We start from the raw sequence: 13,555 nt of genomic DNA, 5'->3' as shown, positions 1-13,555 counted from the left end.
TTACCCCGAACGCTGGCGTCTATATAGACGCTGTAGCGTCCAGCCGAGGTCTAGCAGTGACTCAGTTTTCTCTGACCACAGTTATTCCTTCCTTTGAACCTGAAAATAGCCTCAGAAAGAACACAAGTTCAGCAAAAAATGGCCAGTGGAAACAGGGTGGCCCCGCCGCCTACCGCCGACGAGCCCTCCGACACAGAAAAAGCCCCTGTCGTGAGCTCCTCGACCAATCGGCCAGCAGCTCCCTCGCTGTGGAAGGCATGGAAATATATCTTCGATTGGTACCCAAGCCACTATTCAGATGAGGAGCGCAGGCTTTTGCGCAAGCTGGACTGCTTCATTATGCCGCTGTGCTGTCTGATGTGTGGGTATTCCCCTTTTAACCACCCCCGAACAAAGCGGGCCATGAAAGTGAATGCAGGCATTCAGCGAATGAACTATAATCCATTTTCGGACAGAAGAACTATGAGATAAGATAACCACATACTAACGCTGACGTATCTAGTTTTCATCAAATGGCTTGATCAAGGCAACATCAATAACGCGTATGTTTCGGGCATGAAGGAGGAGCTCCACCTGAGCGGGAACCAGTATTCCCTGTTTGGGACATTCTATAATATAGGATATCTCCTCTTTGAGATCCCATCCATGATGCTGATCTCGCGGCCGAGCCTGTCCCGCTACTATCCGCCGACCATGGAGCTTCTCTGGGGAATCGTGACATTTTGCCAGGCACGCCTGCGCAACGAGCACGATATCTTTGGCATCCGGTTTCTGATGGGTGTGCTCGAGACCCCGGCGGCCTCGGGCAGCATCTACATTCTGACCTCATGGTACCGCGCTGATGAGGTTTTCAAAAGAGCGGGAGTGTGGTACGTGAGTAGCAATGTCGGCTCAATGTTCGGAGGATATCTGCAAGCTGCCGCGTACACCAATTTGAATGGTGTTTTGGGTATGGACGGCTGGCGCTGGTTGTTCATCATAGTGAGTATTCGATGGCTCCCTTTTCTGACGACAGAATAGTGATAATGAACTTACGTGTTGCCACACAGGACGGTATAATTAGCATTCCAATTGCAATTGCCGGGTTCTTCCTTTTCCCCGGCATCCCGCAAAGCCCCCCGAGTCTGGTGGCTCACCGAGCGGGACCAGCAACTTGCGCGCGCCCGAATGGGCGATGATGGCGTCAAGGAGAGCAGGAAGATAGGAAAGCGCATGCTCAAGCGCGTGTTTACGCACTGGCATTTCTACATCGCTATCACCACTTACATCTGGTAAGTCCCTAAGCGTAGTGTTTTGCAGAGCTGAACTGACTCTTGAGATAATCTCAAGCTTTCAGTGTACCACCTATGTTGGCGGGCAAATGGCCCTGTGGCTAAAACACGAGGCTGAAAAACACGGCACTTACACCATCCCGGAGATCAACACAATCCCAACTGGTGTTCAGGGAGTCGCTGTAGTGACCGGCATCCTTTCGACCTCTCTTTGCATGGTCTACCCGATCTGGACCACCTTTACGGTCGCAACCGTAGTTCTTCTCTTTTCCAATGTCGTTCTTCTTGTGTGGGACATTCCAGTAGGGCTTCATTTTACGGCCTACTATCTTTTGGGAATGACCTCTTGCATTACTCCAATCCTGTTTCCTTGGGTTAATATGATCATGAAAGACGATGCCGAAGCTAGAGCCTTCACGACGGGAGCGATGGTAAGTTTAGAATTTTCTTTTTTGTTTCGTTTCTTTGCTCTTCCTTTTCCTTGGGCCATCGGATTTCTCCGGAGTTAGCAGAGCACTAACCTCAGTTTGTTCTCATAATTCACAGATGACCTGCGGCTGGATCTTCTTTTCCTTCTATCCAATCACGGCCTTCCCCGTTCTCGAGGCACCCAAGTGGCGCAAGGGCTTTACTGTCAACACAGTTTTGACTGTCGCTTACTGGTGCTTGTTTATGTTGGGACAGTACCTGTGGACGCGAGAGCTGAAGCGACGCCAAAGCCAGGAGGTTGTCGATGGAGACATGGTTGAGACAGAGAAGGAAGCCGAACTAGGCGCGTCAAGCAACCATGTTGAAACCACAGCCAAGGATGAGATCAAGGCTGAGAGAGTGTGAACAGAGGAAGTAAATGAATTTAATGTGACAAGGTCGAGAGATGTGGCTTGAGCGGTTAATGAGAATTCTAGTATGGGGTACCTTTAATTCGTCGCTCTAACTGTTTTTGAGCCGCGTAAACTGAGAGTAGAACATGAAGAATATAATCACCCGAAATGCATACATTGTCCCGAGGACCGAGAGCAGACTTGGCACTAAATGGACTATAAGTGCCCCGAAACCCCAATCTGTCTTGAAACCTCGAATTATCCTACGAATATCCAACTCTCAATCTAGCCCCGCACTTGGAAGACTAGGCAGAACTACAACCATGGCCGCACTCCCAGGCTTCACGAACAACCCATTTCGGACCCGCTCTGACCTTGTACGGGCTAGCGCCGCCCTGCTAAAGCCACTGGAGCAGCACAAGTCCCCCCCAAAAGGCCTTTATCAAACTCTCCACAGGCACGGCGGCAGGGTTTGATGAGGTCTCCGCCCAACTCGAGGGCTTTGCACGGCCGCTCTGGGCTATCGCGAGCCTCCTTGCTCCCACAACTAATGCAGATAGCCTTGGCATTGACGTGGACTCATGGGTCTGCGGCTTACGAGCTGGCACAAACCCAGCATCTTCGGAATACTGGGGTGATCTAGGCGACTTCGACCAGCGCATGGTGGAAATGGAGAGCATTGCGTATGCGCTGCTGATGGCCCCTGCAGCATTTTTGTCCGGGATGGACGCAATGGCCCGCGAAAATCTAGAAAGGTGGCTGCGCCAAATAAATGGACGGACAATGCCGGAGAACAACTGGCGCTGGTTTCGCGTGTTGGTCAATCTGGCGCTGGGGTCCCAGGGCGAGGATGTTGTGGCCCAGGACTTGAACATGCTGGACTCGTTCGATCTTGGTGAGGGATGGAGTAGCGATGGGCTCTGGGGTAATGAGACGAAACAGGCCGATTATTACTCGGGAAGCTTTGCAATCCAGTTTGCACGGATGCTATATGTGAGGTGTATGGAGGATAGGGGCTTGACTTCCGAAGATCGGAGTAGAGTTGAGAGGTATAAGCTGGACGCACGACAGTTTGCGTCGGGGTTTTGGAGGTATTTTGATGTGGATGGTATGTCGGCCTATAAAACATTCTTATTTCTCCACTATCTAAATATTTGCCTCCGAATTCTCTACACCTGAATCCGAGACATATCTTTTTGGAACATAGTACTGACTTAGCGACTTCTAGGAAGTGCCATCCCATTTGGGCGGAGCCTGACGTACCGGTTCGCATTCGCGGCATTCTGGTCCGCAGTCACCATCGCCGGGGTACAGCTTGACGCACCACTCAACAACATCGGCGTGGCCAAAGGTCTCCTCCTCCGCCATCTACGCTGGTGGAGTAAGCAGCCTGGCATCTTCAACACTGATGGTACAATTAATATTGGCTATACCTATCCAAACATGTTCCTTAGTGAGAACTACAATTCACCACAGTCCGTATACTGGTGTTTGAAATCATTCACCATCCTTTGTCTACCTGAGAGCCACTCTTTCTGGACAGCAAAGGAATTACCGCATCCACTTGCTGCCCGCCTTTTGCCTGCCCAGCCGCTCCTCGATGAAGTCAAACTCCTCTGGCCGCCCCGACATATTCTATGCAGCGGACGCAGCCATCACTTTCTGCTCTCATCGGGCCAAGGAACCACAAAGGCCCACCGCGCCAGAGAGGCAAAGTACGGCAAGATGGCGTATTCGTCCTTCTTTGGATTCAGCGTTCCCAGTGGCAAACTGCTAGAGCAGATGGCTCCGGACAGCACGCTGACTGTCAGTCTCGATGACGGCGACGCATGGATTATGCGTGAAAATCCGTTCAATGTACGGGATCGGCAGATCTCGATCCTCACTTCCGAAGCGGCTACAGGGATGGGAACGGTAGCGAGAACCGTGCCGGCTCTTGTTAGTACCTGGAGACCCAAGAAGGCAATTGACTTCGAGGTCCAAACTACCCTAATTCCTGCATTGGAACTGTGGTCAGGATGGCACTTCCGTATACACAAGGTGAAGTGGTCACCGGCAGCCATCGTACCTGGGTCCATCAGGTTAGTTGACGCAGGCTTTGCGGCTTCTGGTGCGGCAAGAACGGGCCTGTTATGTCCAGAGGTAGATTTGGAGAGGCTGTTGGATCAGGATACTGCTGTGGTGGAAGCATGGGGGAAAGACGAACAGAGGTGCTTGATCTTCTCGGATGGTAGCGCCAGTGGTGTTGTCAATCTACAAAGGGATTTGTTGCTTGCGCCGCGGTCAGGAGGTGGCAGGCTTGCGACCGAAAGTCTGGCATTACTGCTGCGAGCAGATGCAAATACCAATTTAATCATGCAAAGGACCTTGATACCTGCGGTTCGGCACACACTGGTCGCGGAGGCCGAGAGCAAATCTCCGGCGGAGATGTGGTTAGCGACGGGAGTATTCGCAGTTTCGAAGACATCGGGAATTGATATGACGGAGGGTCAGAATTTGTGGTTAAAAAGACCAAGAATCCAGGTGATAGCAAAGCCAGGGGAAGCAGATGAGATCCGAGTTATCCTATCCTGAGATTGGGTGCTTCTTGTTTTGTTAGAAAAAATGATTCACGCTCGACCAATAACTAATGACGGGGCGCTATAAAAAGTCTCTTCCTTTATCGAATGATCTAATATGTGCTTCGATAAACTCCTTTAGTGACGCATCCAAAAGCAATCGATAGTTGGTGGATACACGTATTCGGTTGTCCTTCCATCTTCAGGCTCAAAGGCTGGTCTCCTTTGATGGCTCCCTATAAACCACCAATTAGTTACCGGAATAAAGTAATTGCCTCTTTCGGGCGGAGATGTTTGAAAGGGAGCATTGTTAGATTGCCTGATTCCCTATGCATCAGAGTAAATCCCACACCGTGATTTGCGTGTCCAAGCCAAGGCCTCCCAAGACCCGATCTTAGCTTCATGGGTCGTGCGCGTGCATTTCATTTTCCCACTCTTGACATTTTTCTACGCAACTCCGCGGCGCCAAGGCCTGCCAAGAAGCTACCAGCTGCTTTGAGTCAGGAGCTCCGCAATTGGAGCTGTGATCTCGGAATGCAATACCCCTGACCCCGACAGTGTTTCTGACTTTCTCCCCCTTGAAGGCGGGGCAATCCAATGAGACACCGTCAATGTCAGGGACCGGAGCAAGTGCTGCGGATCGCGGCCCAACTGACCCGGAGAGATCTCTCATCCTTTGTCGGTTAAATACAGGATGAAAGGATGAATGATTTCTGTCAGGATGAGGAATTGATGTACTGGCTAGTACTGAAGATGTCCAATAGAATCAGATGATTGATTGAAGGTTGATAAGAGTGGTTGAACACCCTCAAGAGTCTGTATCATGCCGATGCGGTGTGTTACGGCACCATAACTCCGAGTCTATCCCGAATACCATACGAATACTAGGGGATACTAGGGTAATTGGGCGGATGATGAACATCCTATCCCTAAAGGATTTGAGTGGTATTTAACCACTCCTTCAGTTTGACAATTTCATTTACCTCGACCTCTCGCCAAGACATCGGTAGGTGATTTACAGACAGCAGCCCGTAGCCACATCCATCTTGGAATTATGTTAACTGTAAAGAGTAATGATATTCCGTACAGTTCAAGGATCAGCGCCATGCTTACAGACTTTCAATACCCAATGGTTGTGATGGCCTTGTGGGTAAGGCGTCGCGTCGCCAAGACAGACTTCAACAGAATTCTCCCGGCCTCCGAACAACCGACCCTGACCCCGAGACTAGAGTAGGCAATTGATCGTCTGTCAATATATCATTATTCCGATCATGGACATGTCGGAGGTGATTTTGCTCTAGTTGGCTAAATCTACTTGAGGTAGAGTGCGCCCAGGGACTGGTGTCTTGGTATATATAAGGGAATACGGATGCCTTCAGGAGTTGGATATTCTCAACAATACAGAGTCATTGGAACAGATTGACTCATACATCAACATGAGGATTCTTCAAAGACTCAGCTCCGGAGCCGTCCTCGGGAGCCTCACCCTCCTCTCCCAAACGGTCCAAGCCCTCGGCCCCAGACCTATGGAAAACCTGGGCCGCGGCGTCGTTGCGGTTCGTGCCAGTGAGGACAAAGTCCTGGTCACCTGGCGTCTGCTAGGCCTCGACCCCAGTGACATCGGCTTCAATGTCTACCGCTCGAGCGACTCTAGTGACGCCGAGCTGTTAAATGACGAACCCCTAACCTCCACTATGGGGACAAACTTCCTCGACACAACGGCCGACGCTTCAGCGGAGAACACGTATTGGGTGCGTTCCGTCGTGGACGATGAAGAGTCAGATGATAGCGGGAGCTTCACGCTCGCCGCTAATAACGACGTTGAGCCTGTGATTCGTATTCCCATCAAAGATACCGGCGCGATAAAATTTGTCTGGGTGGGTGATCTTGATGGCGACGGGGAGTATGATTTTATACTTGACCGGACGAATACACAGCAAAGTATTGAGGGGTATGCGAGCAATGGCACCTTCCTCTGGGAGGTTCAATTGGGACCGAACAGTGAGAACCAAAACAATATCGAGCCTGGAAGCACGACGATCAGCGTTGGGAATTGGGACGGTGTCACGGTGTTCGATTTCGACAGTGACGGATATGCGGAGATTGCTGTGAGGATTGCGAATGGGGTTGTCTTTGGGGATGGCGAGGAGTTCGTGCAGGACATTGATAATGAGCAGTGGATTGCGATATTGGATGGGAGGACAGGGGCGCTGAAGGGGACGAGCAAGATTCCTACAGACTACATCGAGCATGGGCCGTTGGCGGCGAGATTTGGAGTTGGGTATCTCGATGGCGTGACGCCACATTTGGTGGCGTTCATGAAGAACCGGAGGGACGATAAGGTGTTCAACCGGGTAATGGGGGCGTGGACATGGGATGGGGAGACGGTGACTGAGAAGTGGATTTCGATGGGGGACGACTTGGTTGGTGCTGATGGGCATAATACGCGGATCATCGATGTGAATGGGGATGGGAAGGACGATGTTGTTGAGATTGGATTTGTGCTCAATGGGGAAGATGGGTCATTGTTGTATACGATGCCTGATCCTGTGGTGCATGGGGACCGCTATTATATCGCCAAAATGAACCCAGAGAGAGAGGGGTTGCAAGGGTATGGCATCCAGCAGGATAATGAAGATCTCTTGATGGAGTACTATTACGACGCTGCCGATGGGACGTTTATCTGGGAGCATTACGGCAGTGAGGTTGGCGATGTTGGACGCGGTCTGGTTGGTGACATTGATCCAACTTATCCTGGTATGGAAGTTTGGTCATTCCAAGGAGTCTTTAACGCTGCTTCCAACGAAACCACCACTGACGACAAATCACTTGCACCATGGCCGCAGATGGGCGTCTGGTGGGACGGCGACGCCCTCATGGAGCTATACAATGACGGCAAACTCGAGAAATGGGACTGGGAGAACCCCACTACGAGTGGTAGTCTCCCTCGAATCCTCACCATCAGCAAGTTCGGAGCTCAAAACCCAAACAATTACAACCCGGGCTTCCTGGGTGATATCCTCGGAGACTGGCGTGAAGAGATTGTGGTGGTGAACGAGGACTACACCGAGCTGGTCATCTTCACTACTAACCAGCCCAGCGATATCCGGCTCTATACTCTTCCTCACAATCCGGCCTATCGCAATGCTATGACACTCCATGGATACATGCAGTCTCACGAGGTTGACTACTTCCTGGGCTATAGCATGGATACTCCTCCCCAGCCTAACATTCGTTACGTGGAGTAGAGCTCGTTTTACAGAGTCGTGATGTGTTATGTGTGTGTGTGTGTTTATTTAACCCAAGGTAAGGGATTAGGGTGCTTAGAGAGCAGCTGCGGGGAGTACTCAGGGTAGCTCAGGGTTACTTATGGTCACTCAGGGAGCAGCACAGGGCGGCGGGGGGGACTAACTCAGGTTGGGCTCCGGGAGCCGATCGCTTCCCGAGGTGGCAGTGTTACCGTCACCTTTATTACGAAGCATCATATTGCCTTGTTATTATCATCGCTACTGGTATTACTCGGTTCATTTTCCCCAACGAGAGACAGCAAGGTAAATCCGCGCAGTCCTAGGAGAAATGGCACCTGTGGAGCGTGTACAGAGCAATTACGTACTAGTAAATTTTTGCCAGTGAATCAATGACAAGATTCCCCAATTAGCCTCAAATTCTCTTCTCTAAATGAATGTTTTAGCTTGAGTTTGATACAAGTAAAACTTCGTGAAAACAAAACTTGCGATTTAAATTCATATTATATTGTCTGAGGATCTCTCTATGCACTTTATCTAAAATCCCGCCTTGATAAGTTGCGCTTCAGTAAGATAACGTACAGAGTGGACTTTTTCGGCGTGGTTTTTGAGTGATACACGTCCACGAAAGGCTAGTTCACAATTTCTATTCCCACCGACAGATCGGCAATGTTACCAAAAAGTACCCATGTAGACTCAGAATAGGAGTAAGCGTTGAGTTTTAAGAAACTTGCCAATCGGAAGTGAGCTTCTACGCGCCGTTGGTGACAAAGCTTCAAGATCAACTGTTGTTCTAATCCCCAGGCGTGCTCAGGTTTCCCGAGCAATCTGCTGTTTTTCTCGATCAAATATCGACCAGATACTTCCGAGCCTTAGTCAGCCTTGGTCACGTAAGGTTGTTGCAGCCAATAGCGATCAAACCACCCCGAGGACTTATTATTTAATTGCTCATGATAGCCACCTCCGAGTGAAAGAAAAATTTGCTAGCAAATTTTCCCCCATGTTGAGTATCGCGGTGGTCAAAGCTTATGGCGGGACTAGCGATGGACATTTAAATAGATGGGCTTCCCACTTTTGATAGTAACCTCAACAAGAACACTACAACTACCTATCTCAACAGCACAAAAAGTTCGCGAACTTCGAATCGAATTCGAATCGGTCTTCAAATCGAATTTGTACGAACTGATATTTTCGATATTAATTCGAATAGAATCGAATTTGGCCAAAGTTCGATTCGATTCGATTCGATTTGTGCGGAGCCGTACTGAAGGTCAGCTTCTGCCGGAGATTGATGGATCTGAAGCAGAAACTCAGGAGGGGTCCGAGGCGTCAGATGAAGAATCTCAGACAACGCCGGAAGCTACAGCTTCAGTTTTAGAAACGCAAGTCACTTATACGCCTACCTATACCCCTACCTCAAGAGACATTCTGGTCGCAAGAACAATTAAGGAGCTCCGAGAGAATCATGAGTGTGGCCACGATAGATGGAAGTATGTACGCGGTCCGCATCGATGTGAGGAATGTTCCCATTACCTGCCCGAATATATTTTCGAATGTCGCCAGTGCAGGCTACAGGCATGTAACCGATGCAGACGGAACAGGCTTTAATTTCGGTCGTTTTCCCGGCAAGGTGATGAAAAATTTGTATCTGCCAGCTGTTGGCTACTAGGTACAGGGATAAAATTCTTCAGGCAACACTTACAGGCTCATGATTGTATGACGAACATCTAATAAGCATTCGTCTTTTATATTATCGGAGTCGATTTTTTGATAGAATATTGTTTCAATATAGGCCTGATAAGGTGTTGTTTTTTGGGCTCGAGTTTATTCCAAGCGCGTTACCACAGATCTGGTTTTTTTGTCGAGGCAGACGCATAGTGATTCGAAGAATTACCCCTACATTAATTCTTTGTCTAAAGTGCAAATTCTTATTATCGTCCTTATCCGAGTGCTGCTTTCTAAACAATTGTTTTAGTTTTTTACGGACTATAATTGACCTACTTGGAAGATATGAACGCCTATCAACGCAGGTCACTGCGATAACAGAGGTTGAAAAGATCAGAGCTTTGTGGATGATATTGTCAAATTGCGATACCCCGATGTAATCCAGCTTATCAAGCAGAAACACGCACTATCAACCAGCAAGGAAATTCAATCGCGGTTTACTAATAGTTCCATCTTTCGCATCAAATCTACTTTTAGATTGATCACTTATCAATGAAATTCCAAGATCTGTGCTGCCATACCAAGAGTGACACTCGTTGTCATGTCTCTTGAACTTCATGTGTGAATAAACAAATAATGACAGAAACCATGTGATTCCAACTTATTTGATCCCATTAGTCCATCTTGTTCATATAGAAATTGGCAAAAAAAGCCACTATACACATTTTTCGGAAAGGGCAAAACTTGTTCCGACTCGACATAGTCACAAAGCGACTTCAATGGCCTGCATGGCGACCAGCTTTCTTAATGTGATTGCCGACATGCTGATTATGACCATGATTGTGTTTGGGGTTTTGGTTTGTAGACAAACTAGAAGTAAAAGTTGCAGCACTGTCAAGACTTGTGCCAGTCGTTTGGACATCCGAATTGACAATCGTGACAGAAGTAGACGTTTTAGCAACAGGAGTGGAGCTCGATGCAACGATTGAGCTGGAGCTTGCACTAGCTGGACCAACTCCAGGGCCAGTAAGGGAGAGAAGAGCCGAGCTCGGCTTCTGCCCGGGATAGAAGGTCGTGGGGATGGGAGGAATTGTGAAAGTGGAATTGGCAAATAACTCAGTGGTGAAGTCATTTGGCATCCAGGTGGTCGAATGCGATCTATTCCCACACGGTACACGTCAGTTCATATTCAAATTAGGGAAATAAAGTGACCTTACGGCGTCGCAGTCAGTGTGAGATACGAAGAATAAGTAGACATAGAATCAGTCTCGTTTCTCAAACAGGAACCGGTGCCGTATGCATTAAAGCAGTTATTGACTGCATAAGTTGCATCATTTGCAGACCACAGATTCACATTATCTAACGTGATATCTGTGCATGGAACTTCGTCAGGGCATTCTAGCCGAATGGTCGACCGAGAATTCTTCTCATTATATCCATGCCAGTTCTAATAAGTGTTAGTCAGCTAATTACTCTTAAAAGTCGTTGGTCAAAGAAATTCTTGCTCAGCTGCGTACCTTGAATGTAAGATTTTTAAAGAACACCCCATCACCGCCGCCATCCTCACTTTGCCATCCAGAGTTAATGGCAAGAGGATAGGCTGCATCGCGCATGGTGACTGTATCCCAGAGAATGTTTTGAACAGTGCCATTGCCGCCATTAGATTTGATATAGCAAGGATCAGCCCAGTTTGCATAAATATGACGGTAGGTGATGTCGCTAATGTTGGTGCCCGTTGACAACGAGCCGATTGCATTGCCTCCACTCAGGTTGCAATAGATACTCTCAATCAGAAAGCTTGAGGCTGGAGACTTCACTGTCACACATTCATCGCCATTTGTTGCCTCGATGTCATGGATCCACACATTTTCTCCCCAAACATCGATCGCATCAGTGGCACCGAGCACCGTAGCGCCACGCATGATGATATTGTAAATTTCACCATTGGTGACGGTATCAAGTGTCAAGTAGTAGGATGGCGATTCGATGAGTGCAATGCCATGGATAGAGAAGTGTCTCATTTCCTTAAACCGTGCAAGGCGAGGACCGTAATTGCCATCTGCGAGGTATTCGTGTCCGTTACCCTGGATGGCACCCTTTGAGTTTCCACTGAAGAACTCAAAGTCCTCACAATTCCGAAAAGCAAGCATGTTGGAGCCATCGGATCCAGTCCGGTGAATGATTCCATCTAGTTGAACGGCGCTGCTCACGCCGTTCTTCAACAAAGGAAATGAAGCCAAGGACCAGTTGCCGGGGGGGATGTAAACCAGACCACCAACTGCACAATCAGACCATGCACTCGACAAAGCGGACGATATGTCACTGCCATTTTGAAATGCGCCGTAGTCAACGATGTTACAGACCTTTGTCGCTGCTTTTGAGGCATAAGAAGTGAGGGGACCGACCGATGCTGACAGTGAAGCCGAGGCTTTCTGGGCACAGATCAGAAAAAGAAGTGTCGACCACATCATACTTTTTTTCGAACACGATGCCGTGTGAGGTCATGAGGCTGGCAGCACATGGTGGTATATATATTGAGTCCTTGACACAAGGGGGTACCATCATAGATTAATCATCTCGAGGTGTTTCAGACTTTTAGTACCCCCACCCGTGTTTCCCCTGCGCATGTGGGTCATTTATGCGGGTCGAGTCAGTTGATACTTGATTTAATGCCGAACCCCTTTCCATGGTTCTTCGGCGGCACGTAACGTGTCTCATGGGTCGGAGGGCCACCCGTGCTGGAGGGCCACCCATCTCCACCACCACTATATTTTATACGAATAAATCAACCAACGCCAATTAAATTGCAAAAACTAGGTGCTATTATTAAGCGGGCACCTATTGCGCTTGTGCCCTTCCACACGACAATTACCACAACGCTGTGGCACCCTCTCATTGGCCGGTCTCGCTGTGCGTGGAGGTGCCGATGGTGTAGCTATATTGGTCTCATGTGCTAATTGCAGACGGATTTGCATGTCCTCCACAGTAATACCACCTTCATAGGCTAATTGGGTACTAGGTTTTGTATACTTGCGTTGCTTTCTAGCATTTTCAGCCATTGCACGCTTATAATTAGCTGCTGTAATAGCTGCTTTATTTGCTATGCTTTGTGCCCCCCCTGCTCAGTTGCTCTAGTTGTCGTTGTATTTCATCATCGTATATAAATGAAGCCTGCTCAATTCGTCGTTGAATTGACGATACCTGACGTCTAAAATGGACTGATTTGCATGGCGTATGTGGCACAAAATCGCGGCTACTATCACTACCTCGAGATGGTGGTGGTGTAGGTGTTGGAGGGCGTATATCGAGCTTTTGTAGTACTCTCTCTGGCGAATATGGTATTATACCAGAGCCTGTAAAGCTTGCAATAATAACAGAGCTTCTATAGGTTGCTGCACGCGCTGCAGGATAGATATCGAGGAAATCAAGCTTGTCAATATGGGTAGTACCCACACGGGCCATATCCTGCACATATTGGCCATAGAAGTGCTTTAATATACCAAAACAGCCAACATCGAGTGGTTTTAATAGATGTGATGAGTGTGCAGGCATACAAATTGTAATAATATTATTTGCCATGCAGATTGTGTCGAATTCCGGGGTAAGGTGACTCCCATGACCATCCATAACTAGTAGCGAATAGGTACCACGTTGCCTCTTGATAATATGCGGAATGAAGCAATCCTCGAGCCATGAGAGGCCTATAGAATCAGTTGTCCATCCATTATCACTGACTTCAAAGCGCCAGTCTCTTGGCACAGTATTAAACCAGCCTGACATTAAGTTTTTGGCCTTGAAGATGATGGTCGGAGGTAGTACTTCGTTTAGGTTGATACATTCAATCACAGTTATCCACTCACGATTGCCAGGCTGTAGGAGTTTTCGCTTCCCATGGAAATCCCTGCCAGTAACAACCTTTGAAGTACTGGTAATCCCCATTGCAAACCCAGTCTCATCAAAATTGTAGATATCATCGTCGAGTATGCCATATTCAG

General features: G+C 48.5%; 4 protein-coding genes across 4 annotated transcripts; 3 read left to right on the top strand and 1 right to left on the bottom strand.

Annotated features, from left to right (window-relative positions):
* Positions 1-138: 138 nt before the first annotated feature.
* Positions 139-2,105, top strand: N7533_011719 (uncharacterized protein; the record flags this gene model as incomplete). The annotated part of the gene is made up of 5 exons (XM_057108369.1): positions 139-361; positions 503-981; positions 1,150-1,271; positions 1,330-1,702; positions 1,818-2,105. 5 exons carry the CDS (start codon positions 139-141, stop codon positions 2,103-2,105), a joined length of 1,485 nt encoding a protein of 494 aa, XP_056955747.1.
* A 310-nt stretch (positions 2,106-2,415) lies between these two features.
* N7533_011718 (DUF2264 domain-containing protein) lies at positions 2,416-4,666 on the top strand (the record flags this gene model as incomplete). The annotated part of the gene is made up of 3 exons (XM_057108368.1): positions 2,416-2,469; positions 2,528-3,200; positions 3,321-4,666. The coding sequence occupies 3 exons, from the start codon at positions 2,416-2,418 to the stop codon at positions 4,664-4,666; spliced, it is 2,073 nt and encodes a 690-aa protein (XP_056955746.1).
* A 1,420-nt stretch (positions 4,667-6,086) lies between these two features.
* Positions 6,087-7,898, top strand: N7533_011717 (uncharacterized protein; the record flags this gene model as incomplete). Its single annotated transcript, XM_057108367.1, has 1 exon — positions 6,087-7,898. The coding sequence occupies one exon, from the start codon at positions 6,087-6,089 to the stop codon at positions 7,896-7,898; it is 1,812 nt and encodes a 603-aa protein (XP_056955745.1).
* A 2,438-nt stretch (positions 7,899-10,336) lies between these two features.
* On the bottom strand, positions 10,337-12,031 carry N7533_011716 (pectin lyase-like protein; the record flags this gene model as incomplete). The annotated part of the gene is made up of 3 exons (XM_057108366.1): positions 10,337-10,718; positions 10,778-11,007; positions 11,078-12,031. The coding sequence occupies 3 exons, from the start codon at positions 12,029-12,031 to the stop codon at positions 10,337-10,339; spliced, it is 1,566 nt and encodes a 521-aa protein (XP_056955744.1).
* Positions 12,032-13,555: the final 1,524 nt, after the last annotated feature.

This window comes from Penicillium manginii (genome assembly GCF_028828005.1).
Source record: "Penicillium manginii strain IBT 31320 chromosome Unknown utg000008l:1.0-3226943.0:1.0-3228205.0, whole genome shotgun sequence".
Classification (NCBI taxonomy): domain Eukaryota; kingdom Fungi; phylum Ascomycota; class Eurotiomycetes; order Eurotiales; family Aspergillaceae; genus Penicillium; species Penicillium manginii.
Note: the sequence above shows the minus strand (reverse complement) of the source record. Positions and strands in the feature narration are given on the sequence as shown.